Source organism: Siphateles boraxobius, unplaced genomic scaffold (assembly GCF_051911475.1).
Source record: "Siphateles boraxobius isolate OS27281-9 unplaced genomic scaffold, OSU_SipBor_1 130, whole genome shotgun sequence".
In the NCBI taxonomy this organism is placed as follows: Eukaryota; Metazoa; Chordata; class Actinopteri; order Cypriniformes; family Leuciscidae; genus Siphateles; species Siphateles boraxobius.
In genome coordinates this window covers 40,326,947-40,354,703 of record NW_027508734.1, presented here as the reverse complement: position 1 = coordinate 40,354,703, position 27,757 = coordinate 40,326,947, and the positions used below count along the sequence as shown (strand labels likewise).

The window sequence follows — 27,757 nt, the reverse complement described above, 5'->3', positions numbered from 1 at the left end:
TTTACGGCACTCTTTTGGTAGCATGGATCCGTTTATTGGACTAAAATGCAATAAGCCTCATCTCTCAAAGCTAATAAAGGACTTAATGAATCACACTTGGAGTGCCATTCAAAGCAAACTCTGCAACCAAGAATCTATAAAGATCATACTGAAAAGTGCAGGATTTCCACATGTGGTAGCCACCACTGAAACACAAGGACAACACTCACTGGAAGAAAACATGAAAAGAAAAAAAACACACAATTACTTTTTTGTATTTTAATATATAACTGAAAAAAATCATTTATACAAAAATCAAAAGTTGATAGACAGCTTGAAAACATTTTTGCTCATTCATAAAACACAAGAAAATAAACGTGGTAAAAGCGTATAAGCAAAATAAAACATGAATGAAGCCAACAATACTTGTAATTTGGTCAGTCTGCCCATTAAAATTGACTTATCCAAACAATAAGTGGACAAGATTGTTGCAGTTAAGTTATAGGATGGTTTCACTAAGGAGGATGTAGCCAAACCATAAAGAGTGTCATGCCAAATCCATTCTGTCTGGTTAGACATGTTTTCGGGATGCATCTTTGACAAGACACCATCATCAGAAACATTTTTGCATTTTATTACTTCTCATTTACAAACGATCCCACATAGTTAAAAACAACAAAAAGAGGGACAAAAAAAACATGTTATTTTTTTTTTTTTTTTGCATATATCACTCACAACGTGTTGCATTCATGCCTTGTTTGATCTGAAAATGGCTTTGGATTTTGTAAAAAACACACATTTTCCCCAGATCCAAAATTGATTAAAACCGTTCAAATGTGGCAACACTGGTCCATCTCTACATTTAAAAAAAAATGTTCCCTGGAAACATTCAAGTAATGTTTTCCAAGCTCCCTTCTGGCGATGGCTCCGACATACTGTCTTCATTAGAGAAGCAGGGCCTGATTTGGAAACATGAGCTGGGAGCCCACTCCTAAACTACATTCTTCAGATTCCCTGTAAACAAGCAGAGGAGGAGATAGAGAGGGGTAAAGACAAATAAAAAAAATGGATCAAAATGATTTTCAGAAAACCTATTGAGAACTATTAATACAGTGATGGAGACATGTGGTGTAATGAAATCAAAAGATAAACAGATGAAATCACTGTCAAACCTAAATATCTACAAAAATCTGGGGTCCATAACAAAGCAGAGAGGTTGCCAATCAGGAAAAAACAGGATTTTCTATGACGTCTCTTGAGGAAGCACAAGTCATTCAAATATTTTTTTCAATCTAAATCAATTTACATGGATTTACAAACCGCAATTTGCATTGGAATTGTGCCTTCCATTCACACAAACACTATACAGTTGAGCTGAAACAGGACGTCCCTTTTTGTTCTCACCAGCTGGTGTTTGGATAACATTATGGCTTGCTAATGAATTTGAATTTAAGGCACTAAAGGAAATCCTGGTTTTAAAAAGAAATCAATAGGAATCCATATTGTACAAGGCAAGCTTTATAATCAAGACAAAAATGTAATTTCATCTCACAATTTTATATAAAATCACATCCTTTAAATTTGCATTAACTGTTGAAGCAAAAAAGCATTCAAGAAATGGATTCAAGGATAAACCGCGGATGGGGCGGATGACGCGGATGACGTGACGAAAAAAAATATTTTAATTAAATTCGAGCGGGTGGCGGGCGGTTTCTAGTCTCGCGGCTGTCATCAGCAGCGCCTTGTATCAGCGGATGGTGGGCGGGAAAATTGGTCAAAAACGTTGGTGCGGATGGATGGCGGACGGATGATGAGTTTTGTGATGTGGTTGCGGATGAAATAATAACCCATCCGCGTATCTCTACTAAGGCCACAATTTGTCATGAAATGTTTTGGCACATTCAAAACTGCATTAAAAAAAAAGTGTTTCTTCATTTTGAGAGATTTAATCCATACAGCCATACATTTACAGAGACTTTTTTAACACTATTTTTATGCACAACATGTTCCTTTGACTTTGAAGTTTGTGGTTCCGAGGCCCTTGCAACTAATTTTCTGATTTGAAATGAGCAAGCTTTTCCTATCCTAAAACTCGAGCGGTTTCACATTAAGGAAACCGTAAATGTTTATGAACGCATGTACATTCAGCATTTAGCAGCTGTCTGATGACTGCCCGTCTACATCTTTCTGGCATCTTTCTACATAGGCATGTTCTTTTTAAATATTTGATTGTTTTCAGGGATGGAATCAACAAAAATGTCCAGTTTGTTTGTAGTTGGCTACAATGTGCACAAACCGTACGGTCTCTATTAACACCCACTGTTTAAAATTATATGGCCTTCAAGCTGAGATGGATCAACTCTGCAGTATTTGCTCATCAGAACCACCATGTATGGTGTTTACACATTTTTTGCTCCTTTGTCTCTCAGCGTTTTATAACGCAAGGCAGAGTGTCGTAAATGTTACCCAGATGTGCTTGGAAACTCCGGTAATGTGTAGCAACTGCAAGACCCTCTCTATTTATTACCTGCGTTAATCAATCACAGTTCTTCACAGAGAAATGGTTGCGCGTATTATCAGAACAGCGCGTGTTTGGGAAGGTCAGACACAGACCTCAGGTACCTCTCCTCACTCACACATTTTGGCACTCGCTCCCTTCATCTGCACAATTTCCTTTCCCTCATAAACGCAATGCTTACGTGACATAAGACCGTAAACAACCAGAGAGCACAAAAGAAAATGGCTAATTAAAAGGTTTAATTGATGTGAGCTACTCATTTGAAAGCTGAGGAACATGGGAGTGTGCGAGCTTGTTGAAAAACGACAGGGGAGACTTTAGAAAACACTGCACTTGTGGTGTAATTTAGTGCCTAATAAAATCTCATCACAAACACTTCCTCCTAATATAATCTCAACCGTTTGACTTCAATTGACCAATGTGCTCCACTAACCTATCTAATTAACAACAATTACCACAAAATAACTGGCATGCCAGCCAATAATGCCAGCCTACTCCCATTCACATGCCCAAGTATAACACCACAGTTACCTGGCACATTTAAGCGTCATTGAATTTTAATACATTTTAAAATGTGACTTTTTCCTAGGATGGCAAAGCTGAATTCTCAGCATCATTCCTTCTTCAGTCTTCAGTGTCACATGATCCTTCAGAAATCATGCTAATATTCTGATTGGCTCCTCAAGAAACATTTCTTCTTATTATCAATGTTGAAAATAGTTGTGCTGCATAAAATTTGTGGAAACGGTGATGTCTTTTTTTCAGGATTCTCAAAGAACAGTTCTAAAGAAAAAAAATACAACAATGTAAAAGTCTTTGTCACTTTTAATGAATTGAATGCATCCTAGCTGAATTAGAGAATTAATTTCTTTCAAACAAATCTTACTGACCCCAAACGTTTAAACTCTTGCAGCGTAGATGCTTGTGTTTGTACTCATGGGTGTCATACATAAGATTTGCCATGTACAAGTAAAATGACAGACAGATAATTGCTCCATCAAAATGCATTTTAAACTAAAAACACCCAAAAACAATTATATCTGAGACCTAGTTAGAGGTTTTGCATAGCGCATTTCACACACCACACGTAAATCCTGTTTCAACATGGCAGAACAGATGCCACTGAAAAGTCAAATATGCCTATATAAACACATTGGTTAACCTAAAGAAGCCATTCAGAATCTAAGTAGAGGAGTTTGTCCGTTCTCATAAAACTGAGGATGTGATGTGTTGCGTGCACAGGACACTTAACGTAGCTCCATTAAGGTCATCTCGAAAGCTGACCTCAGAACAATATTTCGCTCTCGAGCTCACCCTCTGTAAGCAGAAGATCTTAAAAGTCAAACTGATCTGGAATCTGTGCTCATGTGTGATAGCTTGGCATAGAGCGGTCTTTAAGAGATGGGTGGAAACCTTAAAATGGAAGTTGAGCAGTCTGCGCCTTAAGCCCTTTTTAATTAGAGCTGCGGGACAGAGCAAACACGTAGCACATGCTACACATACCGCACGGGCGCAGAAAATAAGCATGTTTGTCCCATACTGTTTAAGAAATAGACAGAACTTTTACATTGCAAATATAAATAAACAATGCAGAAACAAAGTAAAAGGAGTACAAGTGATACTTTCTTATGAATAAATCTTCTGAAAACTGATATCAATCATTTAGTGTTAAAGGACTGAAGTCTGAGTTGACATACACTGACAATATTCCCCCTGTGCCATAGCTTTTGAATCTCTTTCACAGTTAATGTTTGGTCACAGTGACATTTCCAAAAAATGTCATCGGAAAAAAGGTCCACTTTCTATTCTCAATAGCGTAGCGATGCATGAAGCACAGCTTATACTAAAGTCACTTTGACCAACAGAAAGCTGCTTGGTTTGAATGTGGCAAACTGGGAGACCAGATTTTACACCAGTGAAATCTGCGTGGGGAAATTTTTGCCCTCACGTCGAAACTCCCAATCATGCGCATTCATATTTAATTGACTGGATATTGCCCGTGAGCAATGGTTTGTGTTCACTGTCCATGTTCTCATCTGATTCATGCAAAGTGGAGCACGCAAGTCTTAAGTCTACAAAATATTGTAGTTACAATACAGTTGTTATAGGCTACAGTACGAAAAAAAATAACTGCAGACCTGCATCGCTGATGAATGGAAAATAAGGCAGGGTCTTCAGCGCGAGACGTGGTGCAATGGTCAGAAGTCCGTTCAGTGCATGTTTACACAGAAAAATAATTGAAAGCAGCGGAACTTACTGTAAACGGCTCCAACAGAGCTTTACGTCTTAGCAAACCTCTTACATAAGTGCGTTCTCATCTTGTACCGGTAATCCTGTTCCCTCATACATAGCATCATACCATTAATTGAACTTTTTATCCCGGAAAATTTACAGAACTGATTCACCGGTATTTTTGAAAATGTCCTGTTGTTCACACATGATCTGTAATTGGTAATTTACCAGTAAAGACTGTATTTGTGAAAGGGGGCTAATGTGTAAAGCAACAAATGGGATTCTAACCAAGTGTGATTCTAACTAGGCTGAACTGAAGGTGTCAGACTGTACTTGCTTCTCTTACGGTGAGGTGGTGGTGACCTCTGAGGGACCTTTAGGTCAGCAGCAAAGATCTGATGCCTTCGGTCAAGAAGAGTAAAGTGGGGAAGACGTTAGCCAGAGCAGGGGCCGGAGCGATAAGATCAATAAGAAATGTTCAGTCATAGTTGAAACACCACGTAGACTGAAGCTAAGGTGGAGCAGATGTGACTAGGAGTACTGACACATTAAAACCCATGGGTTGAACACACGTCAAGGGTGGTTAAACAGGTCAACTTCATCCCATAAGGAGTGAGGTGATAAGAACACAAACCGTCACTCACGTCTCTCTCATAAACAAGAGAGGGACACTTATTCCTTTAAAAGGATAGTTCATTGAAAAGGAATATTCTATCATCGTTTACCCATAAACACAAAAGAAGATTGTCCATACTATGAAAATCAGTGGGTACAATGTTGTCTTGGACCCCTTTGGCTTTCACTGCATGGCCAAAAACAGTTGAAACATTCTTCAAAATATCTTCTTTTGACCTTTTTGGCTTCTCTAAATTACATTTATTCTTATTCACAAACAATCCCAATGTGTTAAAATTCTGAACACAGCTTTTCCTTTTTCCCTGCCAGATTTTTGCCCATTCACACAGATGTTTGAATGAGCTCAAGAGGAAAAAACTTTATTACATCCAAGGGGCATCTGAAATGTTCTCAACATAGCTTTGAAACATGTTTTGAGTCTTAAGACTTTTATCCCTGAAGAAAGTGAAAAAGGCAAGAGTTTACTGAAACCTCAAATAAACACGAATGCGCACACGCACACATACACACACACACACACGCACAGGGTTCAGCACAACTGCACAATAAAAATACACTAAGTGATAACTTGTACCTGTAGGAAGAACATTAAAACAAAACCTTGTGTGACCAAAGGGATTAACCAGAAACTTTGTCGAGGAACATCTCATAAAAGTTTTGGATAAGAGCGTGTCTGGGAGCCCTGCACGTACATGTGTGCAAATGTTCCTAGTTCAGACTGTTCTCATTCTCATCCCAGCCTCTCTCCTGAGACTTCAGCTTCAAATTCCTAAGAATGCTTTGCTTATTTGTTTACTGATGACTGGGAACATCAAACAGACATGTTTCTCTTTCTACAGCTGAGGAGAGCCAGTCACAGGGGACAACTGTGGTTTGTTTAAAGGTCTCCCTGGTCACTCGTGGGGGGTGGGACGCAAAGTTCTTGAAGAGGCTAGAAAGACAGCTGGATGAATGAATGAATGAATGACTGACACACCATCATACCTATCATCAATGGTTTTCTAAATAAACAGACCATTATTTTGACTATTGTAACCAGCTTTGAAATGGGCAAAAGTAATTCCATCTGTGGAAATGGAATTGGATTAAGTGCGGAGAAAGGGTGATATTCGGGTCCGGTGTTGTGTATGGTGAGCTTCTGGTTGTTGTCATGGCAATTACCTTTGATGGTGCTGATGACCCGCTCCAGATGCTGGCTCTCGTTGCGATCGGGTCGGCAGCTCGGGCTGATCTCCAGGGAGTAATCTGGGCCGTATTCAGTGAAGTACTGGATTAGAGATGATAAAAATTTACTTAAAGTTAGCATGAAATCAAAATGGACAATTCTTATATCTTTTATGGAACTCTGCAGTGTATTATAAACAATTTATCCATCCACATCATTATTTTGTATTAATTCATCTGTTTTAAAAGACTTTAAAAGAAATTTTGTGAGCATGAAGGTTTTGCTGCACCATGAATTTCCTTAAAGGGACAGTTCTCCCAAAAATTAAGATTCGCATGGCATTCCAAACCAATAGAACGCAAATTAAGATATTAAAAAAAAATGCATGTTTTTCATCATGCAATCAAACTCATGAGGGTCCAGAGTTGTTTAGGACCACATTGACTTTCGTATAAACAAAAACAGTTGAAACATTCTTCATCTTCTTTGACTGTATGTTGCATAGAAGATGCCAGAAAATTCATTTTGGGGAAAACTTATTAATTACAGAAATTTAGCCATCAATCAAAATAGCATTATGTGTATGCTGCAAGCCAACATTTCTTAAGCTAGGATAGAGATCTGCTAATCAGTTTCACTAATGACCTTTTAATGCGATCAAGGTTTCCTTCAATGAAACAAGAACAATTTTTCTCAGCTAGGAAGCAGCATATACTTGAGTAAATTTGGGAAGGTTTAGTCATACTTCCACTTTCTTCCACACACACACACACATACACACATACACACATACGCGCGCGCACACACACACACACACACACACACACACACACACACACACACACACACACACACACACACACACACACTTTTCAATGTTGGATAGCTATGCTCTGTCAGTGTCCTGATCCTTTAGATCAAAAAGGCAAGCCAAAAGCAGTTAAAGTTTCCCCTATCATGAATATGCTTCAATTAGGTTTTCATTATGATTTTTTGAAATCGAAACTCTCGGGACTGGCCAAAAAGACAGTCAGGCATGTTGTCATGCTCATTCGAAAAACACGGTCTGCATTGTGTTAGTGGGGTGTCTGGTGTATAAACTGGATAGAGATCAGATTTGGTTGTATGTGTGTTACATGCATTAGCTCAACTCTGCTTTCAATTACTACTCTTTTGTTTATCCGGCTCACCTCCGGTCCCAATGTGCTCTAACATGCTAGGGATTATACAACATACACATATGTGAATGTGTGCAAATTTTTTTACACGTTTTTACACAAACTCAAGAAATGTGAAATAGGATGCACAATGATTTGCATGTGTAGTTAGAAAAAAAGAAATCGCAGAGCGCCAAATACTCGTCCAGGAGACGTTAATGAAAAAAAGGCGTTTAGGTACGCAGATCCAAAAACATCTGGCATGTAAAAAAATATACGTTACATGCACTTCTACTAATGCAATCTATTTGTTGTCTTGTTTGTGCGAAAAACAATATGTGGGCGAGAAAAATAGACACATTAGGACACGTATTATTGAACACAAGTGCAATAAGAAAAAAAGACCAGAAATGTCCCATTGGCCGTCACTTTAGTGAAATGTCGCACTCACTCTCTGAATTGAACTTTGTAGCTTTAGAGCAAATGACACAGTCTCGTAGAGGTGGGAATGTGGAACAAAGACTTCTACAGGGACAATGTAAATGGATTTTTGACCTTAGATGAATATATTCTCTAGGCATGAAGAATTAATTCTTAGTTGTTTTTTTCTGAATGCTTATTTATTGACATTCACATGCATTTTTAACAATGTCTATTTATCAATATATTTAGATTTATAAATGAAATAGAAATTCAATTGTTTTTGTATGTCAGAGTTTAATCAAGTGGTATTGGAAATTTATATTGTAATAAAACACTTATATTGAAATTTAAATGATAAGATTAATGAATGTATAGCAAGAATTTCTATGGTTACGCTTTAGAATTTTTTAATGTTTTGAATGTAGTATGTGTGTATTTTTGTGTATTGTAATGTTTGTGGCAGGGTCCGTGTTCGATTTATTATAATGATTACGGTAATAAGCTTTTAAATGAGTGCAGGTGGATGCTTGGAAGCACAAGGCACTAATGAAGGGTTGAACCCGAAAACGTTTTGCTGCACATTGCACTTTAGTCTATTTGTGGCCTCTGTTTAATAAACTGATGTGAGCTTGTTGGCCTACATTTTTTTTTTATGTGTGCAGATCTTCATAGATAATTAGCTACTATGCTTTTAGTAAGCATTCCGACACACGTGACACCACAGTTTGCCACTTGTTTTCACCATGAACTCAACCTAATCTGAAACAGCCATGTCCACATCTCTGTTGCATTGTTTGGTTTGGACCACATTAAGATCACATTGGAACTTTTTTATTTAAAGTTTATTTAAAGGTTAGTTCACCCCCAAATTTAAATTCCGTCATCAATAATTCACCTTCATGTTGTTCCAAACACAACCCATAAGACTTTAGTTCATCTTTGAAACACAAATGAAGATAATGAAACCTGAGAGATTTCTGCCCCTCTATTGAAAGTCAATTCCACCACAACTCTGTTGTTTCAAAAAGACATTGTAAATATTATCCATATGAATCGAGTGGTTTAATCCAAGGAAGCTCAAACGTGCTTGACATGCGAGAACCAATCAGGTTTGTTCTCACGTGTCAAGCAAGTACAGGTTGAGCTTCCCTTTACCGTATTTGATGTGCACTATGTTGAATAAAAGCCTAAGTGTCTCTTCAGAAAACGCTCGGTTGATATGGAATAGGTTTACAAAGTGGTATTGACTCCTTCCTTCAGTGATAAATGTCCTGGCCAACTACTTGGATCCTTTTTTGATATGAAAAAAAAAAAAAAGTGGAATGAGGTATGCGATACCTTATCGAAAGTCATTGAACATTCTATACTGTTGATCCCGTCTGTATTATTACTGAATGATGATTCTCAGTTTGATTTCTCTAAACTGCAAAAAATTGTCTGGGTGGCCGGTTTAACGTCTGCAAAAAAAAAAACGATAGCTCAACACTGGCTCCCACCACATACCCTTGATATATTCAAGTTTGATTCAACTTCGGTACATTATAATGTTGGAAATATCCACAGCTCGGGTGAAATCGGCACAAATCTCAACATTAAAAATCTGTAGTTTAAATCTAAATATACTGCACAAAGCAAATGAGCAGGACTCAGATTGAATACCTTAACAGTTTATCCCTCTTGTTTTGTTTTTTTATTCATGTTTTATCATTCCTGTGGCTTTGTTTTTCTGTTAACTTATCTATCCATTATGTATCCATTGTAAAGAGGACACGGGGTTGCTGGGTGGGGTGGGAGGGATTGGTAGGTGGGGAGTTGTTTTCATTCGTATTATGTTCTGTCAAAAAAATGAAAGTATGATGATAATAATAATAAAAAAAGATGAACAAAAGTCTTAAGGGTTTGAAATGACATGAGGGTGAGTAACTGATGCCAGAATTTTTATTTTTGGGTGAATTATTGTGTTTATACACCACTATGATTGAGAAACAATTTCTCACATTGAGAAAAATTTACTTATTTCAACAATAGATGACAAACTGCAAATTTGATAAGTAAAAGATAAAGTTAGACAAATTAGACATAGCAGAATAAGGTCAATAACTCCCTCCATAACAGAGCAGACGGGGAAAAAAAAGAAATGCTCAGAGTCAAAATATAACTGGGCACTTCATTGTCTCCTTGAGTGGCTCATCATAAAGGTGAGTTTAGGTTTCATCTCCTGACCTTTTGAACTTTGACCACTTAACCATCAACACCACCCAACCTTCATTATGGACTTCCCCAAAGCTCATTTCCACCATTTATTCCACTCCGGTGTTCTGGGAGCCAGCTACTTCCCAGACGCAACGGGACAAAAAGTCCCACCCACAGAAGGAGATATAGAGGCCAGACTGATTGTTACTGTTGTGGCATCACACGTTTTGTTCAAGAAAGATGAGACTGGAGACGTTAAGTAACACTCAGTTAAAAAACATTAGTTGGAGAAAAAAAAATACATTAAGTATTATGAAATCATAAGCTGTCGTAACATTCACTGAGGCACTGAACAGAGGGTGTATTTTATTATTATCTCAAGCAAATAACATGGGTGGACATACAGTATCTGCACTGTCTGAAACGCTTCCCTTCTAGAACAGTCAGTACGTGCAGGCGGTAATGAGCCAAGCCAGTCTGTCTGTCTGTCTTGCACTTTACAGTGAAGTACCAGAGCTGGTTCAAAGGGCAAAATCACAGACAATGCAAACATAACACTACTGGCACTCACAGCATCCTGTTGAACTCGGCATGAAAAAGTTGGTAGCCAATGAGAGCATGTGTACGTGCATCAAATAAAGATTTTTGAAGGAACATTTCACAAATTCTAAAGGTAGTAACATCACAACTTGAGATACAAGGAACTAAACCAGCTGAACTGTGATGGCGAACTATCCAGCTGTGCATTATAGGTCCATACAAATCAATTTGCATGGGGAGCATGCTTTTATAAAACGGTTCCACATTCACACATCTTTACTTTTCTCAATCCACTCACAGCTCCTCTAAAGGGTCTGCACTGACTGACCCTGCTCTGCCCAATGGGGTCTTTACCCCCTCCTCAAGTTATTCAGACAGGACAGAAGACCTTACAATCCCTTTAGCACTGTTTGACTAGCGTAACCACAGCAGTCATCTTATGATTGTGTGTGTTGGCTGAGCTTATGAATCAACAATACACCTGTGTATGAACCTGTAAACTCTTTGGATAAGTGTTTGAGATCATGGGTGGAGTACTTCAGTCACTCGCTGGTATGTTGAAGTTTTGCTGTAAGAGACACGGCTTGTACAATTGGGGGAAATGATGCAGACTGTCCATTTATTGTAACCACACTCTAAATGTTCCTGTGAAATGAAGTTCAGTAAAAGAGAGAGAGAGAGAGAGAGAGAGAGAGAGAGAGAGAGAGAGAGAGAGAGAGAGAGAGAGAGAGACGTCTATCTGGCTGGCTGCAGGGGGGAAACAGAGCTCTGGGTGTTTGTTATTTCACTGGGCTGTGCTGAAAATAACTTGCCAGAAACAAGTGAAACGAAGTTTTAAAAAAGGAGAGGATGTACAGATGTTGACATGCCACAGAGCGGTGAGGGCTGTTTCCACCCGCAGGCCGAGCAGAGTCCCTGACAGCACTCAAACAAAAACATAGCAAATTTCCAACCACTCGCTGATAAAGATTTGACCAGAACAAAGCCACGGGTTTCCAGTCTTGCCAAACTGGCCATCAACAGGGACTTTTTGTAGATTTAGCCCTTTCCTGTCCTGTTAACAAGTACCGATAATATATAAAGGATAGTTCACCCAAAAATGAAAATTTGTAATTTACTCATCCTTATGTCATTCCAAACTTGCATGACTTTTTTTTTTATCTGTGAAACAAGATATTTTGAAGAATATTGGTAACTAAAAAGTTTTGGTGACCATTTACTTTCATTTGTGTGGGGGGAAAAATCCTTTTCTCAAAATATATTTTATGTTCCATTGTAAATGGAAAGTCATACATGTATGGGAACAATGTGACAGAAATTACTGAATTTTAATTTTGAGGGAACTATCCCTTTAACGGTTTATATAATGCAGCTTTTTTGATGCTGCCAGTAAACAACTATGCCAAGTTGCCAACTGTTCAATCTTTATTCTGTTTTCAGTTTCGCCTTTCTTAGACAAAAATATAAAAGAGCTTTAGTCACACTGAGAAAGTCTGCAACATTGGTTCATCTATTAAGGTGAGATGTGCAAGTTTTATGTTAAAATACTTTCTTCTATTACTGTTAATTATACAGAGACAACTATGAACTATTAGTACAGTATTGTTATCATGAACACTTCAAAACACAATGAATAATTGTTTTGATTTTTAGAACACACGTTAGCTTCATTTGCATTAAGTGTTTAAAATTTACAACACCGTGTAAATGCTGTATAATGGGGCTGAGTGAAAATTCACTCTCTGACAGTAGGTGGTGCTTATAGAAAAACAGAAATATCACAGTAACCCCAGAAAACAAAGTTTTCCTGTTTCTGACATCCGCCTGACACGGAGGAGGAAGTCAAACAGTATTTACATATTTCAAACAGACAGTTTTTTTTTTTTTGTGATGGTCCTTCTCAAACAACCCCAACCACCAATAAAACTTAAAATGTATTGTCTAACTTGTTTTACACTTTTTAATCTGGACTTAAAAATATGCCAGCCCAAGAAAGAGATCTAGATATTCGGTTAATTATTGTTCTTTATAGTTGTTCTTTTGCACTTTAATCTGTTAGAAACATTTACTTGATGCAATTTTATAGTGTATTGTGTTATTGTATTTACATGTTTAAGTTTGGGGGGGGGGGGGGGGGGGTGTTAAAAGGTTATTAAACTTGTTATAAAAAGGATAACACAGTTAGTTTAAGTTTATCTTCTTAACCTATATTTGTAATGTAATTTAGTACAGGGATAATATACCATGATAAAGTTTCAGCAATTTTATACAGTGCTGTTCAAAAGTTTTGGATCGGTAAGATTTTTAATGTTTTTAAAAGAAGTCTCTTCTGCTCACCAAGGCTGCATTTATTTGATTAAAAAAAATAAAACAGTAATATTGTGAAATATTATTACAGTTTAAAACAGCTATTTTCTATGTGAATATATAGTAAAGTGTAATTTATTCCTGTGATCAAACTCAAAGCTGCATTTTCAGGAGCATTACTTTACTCCAGTCTTCAGTGTCACATGATTCTTCAGAAATCATTCTAATATGATGATTTGATTGCTCAAGAAACATTTCTCATTAGTATCAATGTTGAAAACGATTATTTAAATTTTTTATTTCAGGATTCTTTGATGAATAGAAAGCTCAAAAGAACAGCATTTATCTGAAATAGAAAGCTTTTGTAACATTAAACACTACCGTTCAAAAGTTTGGGGTCGGTACGAATTTTTACATTTATTTTTTGGGAGAAAGAAAAAAAAAGAAATCAATACTTTTATTCATCAAGGATGATTTAAATTGATCAAGTTTATATTTCAAATAAATGCTGTTTTTTTACTTTCTATTCGTCAAAGAATCCTGAAAACACAACCGTTTTCAACATTGATAATAATAATGCATATTTTTGAGCATTACATTTGCATATTCGAATGTTTTCAGGCGGATCATGTGACACTGAACACTGTAGTAATGATGCTGAAAATTCAGCTTTGATCACAGGAATAATTACATTTTAAAATATATTAAAATAGAAAACAGTTATTTTAAATTGTCATAATATTTAACAATATTACTGTTAATATTACTAAAAAAATAACAAATAAATAACAACAAAAAATGTGCATTTTTAATCAAATAAATGCAGCCTAGGTGAGCAGAAGAGACTTCTTTTAAAAACATAAAAAATCTGACCGATCCAAAACTTTTGAACGGCAGTGTGTGCCTAATTCTACCTCAATCAACGCTGTGAAATTAGGGCAAAAGAAGTGTATGGCAATCCTCTCGGGAATTCTATTTGGTGTCATTAGTGGCACAAAAATTATACACTTCACATTTTCACAACAACTTCAATTACATACTTCACCAGTGACAAATTTAATTCCACAATAAGTTAAATCTCAGAAACTTGTCACTCATGATGTATGGAGATCTACTAGATCTATTGCTAACTTTCTATTCTATTTATAGACATATATATCACAACATCTCAATCAGCTATATATTCCCTAGGTTTAAGTCTCGTGCCATGGTCAAATTTAGACACTGAAGAGCGACATTTTGTTCGTGCAAATGGGTTGACAAAAGAAAAACTGAATTGACACACAGATGTCACAGGAGATGCTGCCTATAATGCCAACAATGGAGTTTATTTAGACCAATATCAGGGGGCTGTCTTGGACCAAGCTTTTCCAATTCATCAGCTTCTTAAAGAGAAACAATTCAGGTCTTAATAAAAGGGCCTGCATTTTTTTTTCTGGGTCTCTCCCTTGTGAGAGGACTGTCTATATTAGCCTCACTTTTTCATCTCTCTGTGTCTGTGACAGGACCTGAATGAGCTCGTTGTTTGCCTCAACTCCAGTTTGTCTTCATTGTTTGCAGGGCAGACCCAGACTGAGCCGCCTCTGAGTCTCAGCACCTGGACCGGCTCGAGGAGAGAGAGCGAGATTGCACAGGTACAAAGTCCTTCTTGTTCCACCTCTCCTTTCCCAGCTTCTTCTATGCTGCAATACTCTTCTCTCTTTTTTATACCCCCATTGGTGGATGCCTCTCTGTCTTTTAACAGCCTTATCGCACTCTCTCTCCCACTACCTTCTTTGTCTTTATGGACTCGCACTACAGTTAAATACTGTTTTGTTTGGCTGGGATGGACACACAATAATAGTGCTGGTGAGGAGATGGGGGTTCCTCTCTCTAAGAGGGGAGGAGAGAGTTTCATGCTTTGAAAAGCCGATGGAAGGAACAATAACAGAGGAGAAGCTATTGAGAAAGAGGAATGAGAAAGAGGTGAGGAGAAGGGGGAGAAAGAGTGGCGGTCCTAAAACTGTCAACTTATTAGGGACCAAATAAATGATTTCAACATTATAGTGAATAGAATAGAACACACAAGGTACACTACCATGTGCTGAAATAAAAATGACAAAAGTTTTAAACTACAAAAAATTTTCAAAACTATTTGGGTGAAAAGTTACCTTGAAAGTGTGAAAATGCCAAGATACAATGTTACTGCCCATTTGTCAAGTTCATATAGAATTTATTAGTGTCTTGTACGCCAACAATTTTGAAAACAAAAGTCTTCTAATGTACTTTTTGTAAGTTACTGATCAAACTGACTGAAGATTTTTTGAGATGAATTGTGTTCATCCCATGACTGGACAAGCATTCTTCTGGGAGGAGTAGTGCAAAGTTTTCAATAAAAGTCACATTGGACGATAAGCAATATGGACAACACTGACAAACAGACTCCAAATCACCCAAAGAATATGAAGAATTCAGACCAAAAGGATTTCAAAGGTTACGAAGTAGCTTATAAAAATCATATAACATACTACTAGGGTATTACAGTACATTTTAGCATGTGTTAATCAATCAATCAATCAATCAATCAATCAATAAATTAATCAATCAACCAACCAATCAATCAATCAACCAAATGCAGTAGATGGAAAAATATACACTGTTCAAAAGTTTGCGGTCAGTAAGACTTTTTTTTTTAATACTTTAATTCAGCAGAGATGCACTCCAACTTGCATTAAAAGGGACTGTAAAACATTTATAATACAAAAGATTTATCTTTTAAACTGTTTTCAGTTGTGATGATAATAAGAAATGTTGAGCACCAAATCAGCATATTAGAATGGTTTCTGAAGGACCGTGTGACACTGAAGACTGGAGAAATTATGCTGAAAACTCAGTTTTGGATTACAGGAGTAAATAATAATTTAAAATATATTCTAATAGAAAACAATTCCTGTACTGGTCAGAAACTGTATTTTTTATCAAATAAATGCAGCCTTGGTAAGCATCGTCTATGGTAAAAGCATACATAAATCAAAAAATTACTGACTCCAGAAAGCTCAAATCTCTTCAATTGTATTAATCATCATCACGACCATCACTGTCATTTACAAACACCCTGACAATTATCTACACAATTAGTGGGTGATATGACCAAAATCTTAAATCACGATATGAGTAATTTTATTTCACGATAATGATATATATCATGATATAGTTATTTTTGCCTTAAATAAGGTTTTTATGATACACATTTATGATCCCATTGAAATTTCATAATTCTTATCACTATTTTCAATATAATACAAAAAACTAATACTAGCCTAAAAAAAATCTCAAGCTTAATGAAGACAAGTGAACTGAAAAAGAAAGAGCAAAGAAAACAAACTACAATAAAACAAAGACACAAATGAATTAGACCTACCTGAAAAACTTCAAGCACTAGAAATACTACTTAAAATGTGTAAGTAAATGTTTAAAAAAACACTGCATAGTCTTCACTGTGTAAATAAAATGATGCTGTCACTTTAAAGGGATACCCAAAAATTAAAATTCTGTCCTAAATTGTTCACCCTTGTGTCGTTCAAAACCCGTAAGACCTTTGTTTATCTTCGGAACACAAATTAAGATATTTATGATGAAATCCGAGAGCTTTCTGTCCCTCCATAGACAGCAATGTCACTGCCCAGAAAGGTAGTAAAAAATCGTTAAAATAGTCCATGTGACTACAGTGGTTCAAATGAAATGTTATGAAGAAAACTTTTTGTGCGCAAAACCCCCCCAAAATAACAACTTTATTCAACAATTTCTTCTCTGTCAGATCTCCTACGCTATTCGTGTACTAAACGCAGTACAGCGCTTTTGGGTTCAACGCCAGAATCCCGCCTCACTATTGGCCGACGCTGGTCATGTGAGCACCACGATACATGCGTGTGATGCTGACGCAGGAGCTAGCCAATAGTGAGGCGGCGTTCCGATGTAGAACCCAGAAGCACAGTACTGTACGGTTTGCGCACAAAAAGTATTCTCGTCGCTTCATAACATTACATTTTTAACAATGTCTTTACTACCTTTCTGGGCCTTGACAGTTACAATGACGTTACAGTCTTTGGGTTTATCAGCTCTGAGATTTCATCAAAAATATCTTAATTTGTGTTCCAAAGATAAACTAAAGTCTAGTGGGTATACAACGACATGAGGGTGAGTAATTAATGACAGAATTTACATTTTTGGGTGAACTAACCCTTTAAGACCAACTGCACTTACTTTCAAATACATGGTCACTTTGACACATGGGTATGTGTATTTAACTGTTCAAACCCAATTAGATGGCAAAAAGGACTCAGTTCAGTTCTCACGTGCTCTATGAGCAGCGGCTTCATGTCAGACAGCCCTGAGAAACAGTCTCACTCAGACAGTGTGTCCATATACTGAATTGAGTTCTCTTTCGTCGCTAATTACACTTCCACAGTTTAATGGTGTCTAGCGGCATATCGCCCACCCCTAATCTAGACAGCCTTATTTTAGTTGCTTGTCCTGTGGTGAGGTCAAAAGTCAACACGATGCAGGAGGTCATGTCAGAGGAAACAAGGGAATATTTTATTGCGGTGACCATGAAAGCGCTCTCTATAAACATTAAAAGACCTTCTTTGTGAGTCCGAAGAAAAGAGAGATATCAAACTCTCTCGGACCAACCAGAAGGCCTTTCCAGCCCTTCATCTCTCCTCAGAAGCTTCTCAAAAAGGAATGAAAAAGCTCTTAAAAAGACTCACTCAGAATTGGGTACACACATTCTCTTTCTCTAAGGAAAGAGAAAGAGGAGAGAGGGGGAATAAACAGTCGAGGAGAGAAAAGCACAAGTCCCTCTCAGTCAACCGGCAGGGACAGAGTTGTATTGTTAAGACCCCTTCACTGGTGTGACCCCTCCCCCCTTCATGAAAACAAACCCGGTTTTTGAGAGGTCCTTGGACATATTTGATTAGACCGGGTGACTCAGCAGGAATGGAAGAGGAAGAGGAGGAGAGACTGGGGTTTTAGACAGCTGCTGAAAGAAGAGAGGGAACAGGGTCTCACCTCATGGTCTGGGATCTCAGAAGACAGAGTCTGTCCAAGGACGGTCCCCGTTAGGTAGGTCCAGCAGCGGGCGGTATTGGCAAGGTTATAGCCGCCTGAGAGGCAGATTTGTATACGCAGAGAGCGAAAGAGAGAGAGAAGCAGGATTGAAGTCAGCAAAAGGGCTTCATTGTACTGGTGTAATTACTACCTTTCATCTAGCTTGGCTAGGCAGGTCTGCAGCTTAGAGCTCATTTCAAAATGGGCTAAAATCACAAAAGTTTACTTTCTTCTCTCAGCCCAACCCCAACCCGGCCGTAACAACACACTAATAAACTTTTTGGCCGAGTCAGAAAGCTGGCAACAAGGACAGAAGATGGAATTGTCAGTGTTAAGACATAGAGGAAGAATAAACTGAGGCAACACTGCTGACAACGTCTGTCGATTTAGTTAACCCAAAAATGTAAATTCTGTCATAATTTACACACCCTCATGTCGTACAAAACCTATGACATCTAAATACAATTGAAGATAATCTAATAAATAGATCATTTAATATTCTCTCGTCATCTTTGCTCTTTGGTCTACGCAACCAAACATTACATGCTTCAGAAAGTACAAGTATCCTTATGAATCGAGCAGTTAAACAGAATAAACATTTAATTTAGGCTTTTATATACATATAAAATTCCATAAGACATGAATAGAAGACTAAATTAAATCTGGTCATCATAATAAGCAATTGAAACTGCTCGATTCATATGGATTTGTGTTTCAAAGATGAATGAAAGTCTTTGGAACGTCATGGAACGTCATCAATTAATGACAGAATTTTCATTTTTGGATATTAAAGGAGTCCTATTATGCTTTTTCAACTTCGTGTTAGTTAGTGTGTAATGTTGATGTTTGAGCAAAAAAAAGATCTGCAAGGTTACGAAGCTCTAAGTGCACTCCAAAGGGAGATATTTTATTTAACAGAATCCACTTTCCAAGAACTACAACGAACGACTCGTTTGGACAACAACGCGTTTTTGTCCCACCCACCCACGGAATAAACAAAAAAAGGGGACGAGCCTGGTTGAGCTGCATTAGAGAAGACAGTGCTGTCGCTGTCAAAGAGATGCTGTTTTGTCCACCCCGTTTCCAAAATGTATTTTTTTGACCTTCCGAAGGCTGATGAACTTTAGCCAACACTAGTGTTGATGTAGTGTTTACTGTAGCTTTTGTAAGCTCTCACTTTTGTAAGACTGTTCACCGCCCCTTAGGAAAATTAACCTTGGTTTTGCAATCGATTATTGTTTGTATTACCATAGTTTTCCAACAAATATCACTATTAAATTGTGTATTACATTGCATCTAAAATCTATAAGAAAATTTAAAAAAATAAACAAACATACCACTCTGAAACGTCCTGTGAAAATCAGAGCTTGCAAAGTCCATGCATGAAATCTGTTCTGGACGATCTTATTGTTTGCTAAAATTAAGTCTGAATCAAGCTTTAATTTGTTTGAAAATGACGCCATCCTTAATATTTACATCCGAGTAGAGTTTGCGGTTATGGTAAGGTGCGGGACATTTCCCGAACACGCACTAAGTGGTGCCAATAACAAAACACTGGGTCAGCTAACCAATCACAGCAGATTTTGTATTTCGGAAGGAGGGGCTTTATCGAATCAGAAACTACATGGAGTGTTCGGGCCAGACTGGGGAGAGAGGTGCTGTAATAATGTCAAATATGTGTTTTTTGAAAAATCAAGCATTAAAGCATAATCTCGTACATCCCAAAAACTAAATCAAGACTTCGTAAAAGAGCACAATAGGACCCTTTAAGAGATCAAGAGCATAATACAATTGAACAAAAACAATGACACACACCTCCTCCTAGTAGCACAGTGGGTAACTCCCAGCCCAGTATATAGTTTAGACACTTTCCAACTCCAACGGGAGTCATGTTGAAGGAGCACATGGGGTCACCCGCCATTGTGTCCGCTCCTAGTTGCATCACAACTGCTTCAGGGTTAAATAGAGCTTTTACTTCCTGCATCACACTGAGAGAAAAAGAAAAAAAGAAATAATGCTTATGTTTAAATGACACCGAGCCACAGGGACAAACAAAACATTGCAAGGAACTTGATTGGATGGCTGGTTAATGGATCTTTACAGACCTGGTGAAGGTCTGGCAGTACCGATCATCACGTATGCCATCCTCAAAGGGGACGTTAACAGCGTACCAGCGTCCTTTACCCAGCCCAGTGTCAGTCACATCGCCTGTGCCTTTGAAACAAATAATAATAATAGCCCTTAAGCTGGTCTATTTGGTCATTCATATCACTGAAAAAACTGATGTCTGAGCCAGTATGAATTATCAACATCACGCTTTAATTGGCATTGACCGTTTAAAAGTTTGAGGTCAGTATATATATATATATATATATATATTTTTCCCCAATTCTGTCAGTAATGACATTTGTAATGTTACAAAATAATTCTACAAATAAATGCGGTTTTATTGAACTTTCTATTCATCAAAAATTTCTGGGAAAAAATGCCATGAATCTTTGCCATCACAGGAATATATAACATTTTAAAATATATAAAAATAGACAAGTTATTTTAATTATTAACTGTAATATTTCACCATATTGTTGTTTTTACTGTATTGTTGCAGCCTTGGTGAGCATAAACTTAAAATATATATCTTAACGACCCAAAACTTTTACTTTTACTTTGTACTTTAGATCAAGCTGTTGCAAGGATATTACATACTCAAGAGTTTGTTTGTTTTTTGTTACTTGCTTAATTTACTTAACTAGAATTCTTGAACACTTTGTCACAAGGTAATTTCATGGTGTGCAGTTCATTGAAGTTTGCAAAGCAGATGTTTGCTTAATCCAATTGTGTTGGGACTGCATGAACATATTTCACTGCTATTACCATACCATTGCTGAAATTATGCAGGGGATTTCCAGTTCCCAGCATGCTATGCATATAACTGAACTTAGAGAGACACTGTTGAAATGAAGTGTTATTTTATGTGTTTTTAAATGATGAAAAATTTGGAGGAGCTTAATGTTGTTATGTTTAGGGTTGGATTTTCGGGGGTTACCATTGCGGTGAAGAGCGGAGCATCTGCTAAGCATTAATGTAAATTAATAATGTATAACGTGTATGACTCCGCTTTACTGAAAGAGCAATTACTGTGCAAATGCAAGTGCAGGGATCAGTCTCTTCCTCCTTGCTTTAGTAGAATGTTAAAAAAATGAATGTGCATTATTGCTAGCTAGTTAAAAAGATTTAGTTGGGTTGTTTTGACAGTTAGTCTAATTTTATTGCGTTTTACTCAATTCAGTCAGATTTCCTCTACAAGTATCTGGAACAGAGTTTATAATTTCATTTAATGTTAAGAAAATCTATTCCAATTGTGTCCACATATGAATTAATGTTTTTAATGTGTCATATTTGTGAAGATCAACTGGCAACTGTGTGGCAAAATCAAGTAAATAATAAGTCAGTTACCTTGCAATGATTAAATATCTTGTCTTCATAGAGCATTTGCTCAGTTACCTTCCCAAGTGCTATTGTTAAACTAGTGAAGGGGCTCTCAGAGTCTCCAAGAAGCCACAGAGCTCCAGTCTCCATTATCAGCTGGGTAATCAGACTCTGGGCGCTGGAGTGGAGCCTACAGCTCCAGCTCTGGCATGGCTTGAAACATGACTGTCAATTAAGGGAATTAAAAGACATGCTGGTCTTCACTGAGGCGTAGAGGCATGCAGAACTAACCTGGGAAGAAGCCAGGAGAGAACTTGTGCAGAGACACTGTCATGACTTTAGAGGTGAAGCTGAAAGCGTCCTCCACACCTGGAGAGGAAACAATGCAGAAGTCTACTTAATGGGAAGGATATTAAAGTGCTCCAGGAAGTGCTCTTTTGCACTGATGGATTTGTGCTCTAATTGAGAAATTAACAGAACTGGTAACAGATAAATACAAACAAGGAAAATTACCTACTACAATCTAAACATCAGGGTCAATGAAAAATAAAATCTTCTAAAATAAAGAAAATATAATCTGGCGTAAATTTTTTGAAAACCTTTCTAAGAAAGGTCAAATTATAACATATTTTTAGAGACTTTTTGAACTTAACACTGTCTTAAAGGGTTAGTTCCCCCAAAAATAAAGATTCTGTCAGTAATTACTCATCCTCATCTTGTTCCAACCCCGTAAGACTTTTGTTCATCTTCGGAACATAAATTAAGATATTTTTGATGAAATCTGAGAGCTGACTCACTCCTTCATAGGTTGCTAGGTAATTTCATCACCGGCCCAGAAAAGTTAGTAAAGCCATCGTTAAAATAGTCCAAGTGACTACAGTTGCTCAACCTTAAGTTTATCAAGCGACGAGAATACTTTTTGTGTGCAAAAAACAAACAAAAATAACAACTTTATTCAAATATTCAGTTCACAAGAGCACCACGATGCATGCGCGAGAACTGAGATGACGCTCACGATCATTTGATTGGAAAGTGTGAAAGGTAAGCCATTCATTTTGCGGCATTGGGAAGGCACTTAATTATGTTTTCTCGTTGGTTGCTCACGATTCAGACATCCAGGAAATGCACACTTTAGAACCATTTTAAACACTACATCGAAACCCATCTGCATCATCTTCTCAGTTCTCGCGCATGCGTCGTGGCGCTCTCGGGAACTCACGCCAGAGGCCCACACAGAGGAAAATGAATAGTTGAATAAAGTCGTTATTTTTGGGGGAGTTTTGCGCACAAAAAGTACTATCTTCGCTTGATAAACTTAAGGTTGAGCCACTGTAGTCACTTGGACTATTTTAATGATGTCTTTACTAACTTTTCTGGGCCGGCAGATGAAATTACCGAGCAGCCTATGAAGGAGTGAGCCAGCTCTCAGATTTCATCAAAAATATCTTAATTCGTGTTCTGAAAATGAACGGAACTCTTACGGGGTTGGAACAACATGAGGGAGAGTAAATACTGACAGAATTATCATTTTTGGGTGAACTATCCCTTTAAGGGTCTGAGGCCTCCTTTCTATATAATTTTGTGTTTTTCCTACATTGACTGCAACACATGACTTTATTAGCTTTATTAGCAGTTTTGTAAAAAAAAAAAAAAAAAAAAAAGATTTTGCCAGACTACACAACGAGGTTTCTTTTAAAAAATGCCCTTCTTTTAATGAGACTTTTTCTTCATTGTGATATCAGGACAGTGGTATCACCCTAAGCCCCGTCAAACTCAAAATTATGTTTCATTTAGAAATTTCAAAAATGCTCATCGTAGAAGAGGGATATTCATCCATTATGAATTGAATTTTTTGTATGAATTTTTGAAAATACTAATTTCCAATTTCCAAAAAATATGAGTTTTATGACACTGACTCATCTAACATTCACTCTTGGTATTAATGTGGATTTGGATGTCAGATATAAATTTAAAGCCAATTTGTGGAAAGGAGGATGTTAAATGCTATTAACGACAACAGGTTGTTATGGTTATTGTTATGGAAGTGTTGTTACCATCGCCATGGTGAAGGTCCACATCCACATAGAGAACCCTCTCATACTTCTCCCGCAGTTTGAGGATTCCAAGAACAGCGTCATTCACATAACAGAACCCAGATGCCTCATCCCTTACATAACAACACATATTCAATCAGATGCTCCAGTGACCCGATGAACAATGTCCTACACATTCATTTATAATAAACATATTTTACAAAAAATAAACACCAAGCTTGTTTAAAAAGCTTCCGCAAACAAACTGTGACGTAAAATTTTGAACTTGGTTTAAACATGCTAAAGATGACACTGGCATCTCAATGATTGATGTGGAGGTGAAACACAAGAGGGTGGGCACAATGCCTCTTGTGCTGTATTACTTCTTGGCGTGATGCCACCCTCCGGCCCAGTTGATGGCCACATCACACTTTCCATCCAGCAGATTCTGGGCAGCAGTCAGAGTGGCTCCTCCAACGGAGGCCGCGTAATCAAAAATGCCTTCCACCACCGGACAGTCATAACCTGAACAAAAAAAAGAGTGTCAAGAGGGGGGTTTGATAACACAGACAATGGGATGGGGTGTAGAGAGGAAACTGAGAGGAAAGATAGTCTGTCACAGAGTGGGAGGGTGAGAAAGAACAATAAACACTGAGCTACATTAAAATAGACCCTTTGGCAAGAGTTTTGTTTCCCCCTTCAAAAACAATAACACTATTCTCTATCCCTGGAGGTTAGTATTAAGTGTGGGTTTGTCAGGCATTTAAATTACACATGGCTGTGATCCAGTTCAAAAATTAAACACTGATAATAATAACTGGAAAGTCTGAGAAAGATTCAAGTATAATACTGCCCACTGCTGTAAGCAAGAGCGTTTTGCATGCACAGGGGTTTAAACTGGGTCCTGGGAACCTTGAGGGATGTGTTTTTTTTTTTTACTATGTTAATAGTTTTTTTGAAGTAAGAAAAAAAAGTACATTTTAATTTTATACAATTTAACTTATAAATACAATTTAATTTTGTAAGATAAACAATAAAAAAATGCGGTTATGGCAGTAGTCTGAGACTTTCCCTGGTATTTCTGGTATAATGTATGTGTGTGTGTATATATATATATATATATATATATATATATATATATATATCGTTTGACTATGTGTAAAACAATATATATTATGTGTGATAAAACTGTGGTAAAAAATAAAACTTATTTGCAAAGTTAAATAATTGGATTTTGTAAAATATTATCTGGAAAAATATTTCCTCAGTAGTAATAAAATTTAAGTATTGAGTATTCATACTTAAAATTTAAGTATTCATATATATATATATATATATATATATATATATATATATATATATATATATATATATATATATATATATATAAGTTATTTTACAATTACTTTGTCATCTTGCAGCCCACATGGAAGTTTGCTGAGGTTTATTTGAATTGAACTAAAAATATCACATCAGGTTTATAAACATTAACATGGGTAACGTTAGAGCAAATATATACTGTCAACTTAAATTGTATTACTACTGAGGAAATATTTTCCAGAAAATATTTTAAATATAAATCCAATTATTTAACTTTGCAAGTAAGTTTTATTTTTTTATCACATATAATAACACATTATAATACTATAATTGTCTTTTCACGTGAAAATATATAGCTGCCTTTATATTTTAGGAATGGGTTATCATATTGTGGGGTCCTTGGATTCAAAAAGTTTGAAAACTTTACAAAAAAAAAAGGTTTATGAAAATCGGTTTATGAAGATGAAGCCGCCGTGCAAATGCCAAGGGAGGCCAATCTGTCCGTGCCTGATCTCAATAATGCACTGCGGGAGCAAATTCCTACAGCCAACATCTGGTGAAATGTCTTCTCGGAAGAGTAAAAGCTGCTGGAAACAGCGAAAGGACTCCATATTGATTAAAAAAATGATGCCTGATCATCTGAATTCAGGTCTCACCCAGTCCAAAGTCAACAGACTGAGGGTCATCATTGTCCCCGTCCTGGCTGATCTTGTGCAGGTGCTGCAAGTAAGAGTCTGTGTGAAACACGGCCATCTCCTCTATTGAAGCCGCATGTGGCTTTACCACCCTAAAAAACACACAAAACAGTTTCAACAACATAAACATCAGTTAACATTTTTTACGTTTTAAAAAAAAATACATATTTAAATAAAATTGATGTAACGTTAAACTGCACCTCATGTATTTCAATAAGCCATACGCCTCAATCAATGAATGCACCATACTCGCCTGTGAGAGAAAGTTAACGTTAGTAAGTTAACTAAAGGAATTCAGGAATCGGTCTTATATATATATATATATATATATATATATATATATTAACGCGAATTGGTTAACACTTTAATGTAACGTTAGGCTATATATATTTTTTATATATAAAATATATTATAGTAACGTTAACTTATTTACATGATATTCCATAGTTCTTCAAAGAATACCACGGATATAGTTCTTCAAAGAATACCAAAGAATACTAACTTTTTTGTTAGTTCACAGTCAATCGCGATTCCATTTAGGGATGGGACGATTACCGGTTTCACTATAAACCACGATAAAATGTACTGACGGTTAGTAATATTGTTTAAAATTCAATTATTATTAAAACCGTGTTTGATTATCGCGATTTTAATTACTATAAATCCTGTCCAGCCAGCAACAGTCTGACACAGGCGCGCAATGTTGGGTTTTTTTTATTCGAGAAGGAATGGCGGAAGGCAGTGACCGTGCTCGGGAGATTCAGCCTTTTAAGAGGACCAAATCTGAGGTGTGGTCATATTTTGGATTTTACAAAAATCCTGAGGGAAACTTAATCGGGGATGGTCACTCGTCTGCAGAACATGCACAAAAAAAGTCGCTGCGATAGGGGTAAACACTTCAAATCTGCCGAGTCGGCCTGTGTGACCATCACCCACTGTTGTATAGCGAACGCGGGGCAAGTTAACTTTGATCTCAATACTAAAACTATGTCTGGGAAATAATTTGGCACAAAATGTTGTTTTGAGTTGAAATATTTTATCTCATTCACTTGAAATAAACTTGAAGCTTCCGCGAAGATAAGTTCACAGCAAGTGGCTTTGAGCCAAAACGAACAAGTTCAAACAAGACTATTAAGAGTGACATTTAAGAGATAATAATGTATATTCATTGTACACTTATTACACCGATTTTTTACCACATAATTACGGGGACATATTGAATAGAGATTAGTCTCTATTCTCTGTTAAATCCATTTTGTACAACGTATAAAACTCGTCCAGACAAGATGATCACAACAATTATTATCAAATTGTGTAAACAATCAACTCATTTTCAATGCAATCACAAATGGAGACGCGAGATGACAAGTTGTATTTGAATGAAATTAGAGAGCGCCACTGTTGTGATGTGCGCTGTGTTATGTGTTGCTATTGACGACTGTCATTATAAGGAAGGAAATGCCACAGAATAGAATGAATCTTACTTTAAAAAGTGCATAGAGCTGCTCGTTTTATTTGTTGATTCTCAAATATAAAACTTGTTGACATGTTTTCAGTGTGATCATCAGTTCTTTTTTAACACTTTCATCTTGTTTTAACAAAACCGTGATAATATTGATAATCACGATAATTTTGATCACTATAATCGTGATATGAAATTTTCATACCGTCCCATCCCTAATTCCATTTGAATTATTTATGTCTCTGTAATGTTGTGAAGTATGAAGCATCAAGCTGGCTGAATACAGATGTGTGTGTTGAGTTTGGGAGTGTGAGTGCAGCTCATCTCACCCGGTTTGGCACTTTAGACAGCGAGTCACATGTCTGGATGTATTCCGGACTGTAAACATACACCACACTGCGATTTCTGCTTTTATCATTATTACTGTCGCCTTTATCACTCATTTAAAACCGAACTGTTAAAATCAAAGCTCCTCATAAACCAACACAGAGCCTTGTTTCGGTGCGCTGTGGCTGTTCTGACAATGAACGTTACAACAATAATCGTCCGTTATTTCAAAATAAAAGTCCGAATTTGTCCT

General features: G+C 36.9%; 1 protein-coding gene across 1 annotated transcript; it reads right to left on the bottom strand.

Annotated features, from left to right (window-relative positions):
- Window positions 1-12: 12 nt before the first annotated feature.
- On the bottom strand, window positions 13-27,733 carry hdac8 (histone deacetylase 8). The gene is made up of 11 exons (XM_077229498.1): window positions 27,507-27,733; window positions 25,916-25,968; window positions 25,677-25,807; window positions 24,084-24,225; window positions 23,722-23,834; window positions 21,959-22,036; window positions 20,344-20,452; window positions 20,054-20,226; window positions 18,200-18,294; window positions 6,527-6,632; window positions 13-993 (listed from the first exon to the last, which is right to left on the bottom strand). Exons 1-11 carry the CDS (start codon window positions 27,618-27,620, stop codon window positions 971-973), a joined length of 1,137 nt encoding a protein of 378 aa, XP_077085613.1. The 5' UTR covers window positions 27,621-27,733; the 3' UTR covers window positions 13-970.
- Window positions 27,734-27,757: the final 24 nt, after the last annotated feature.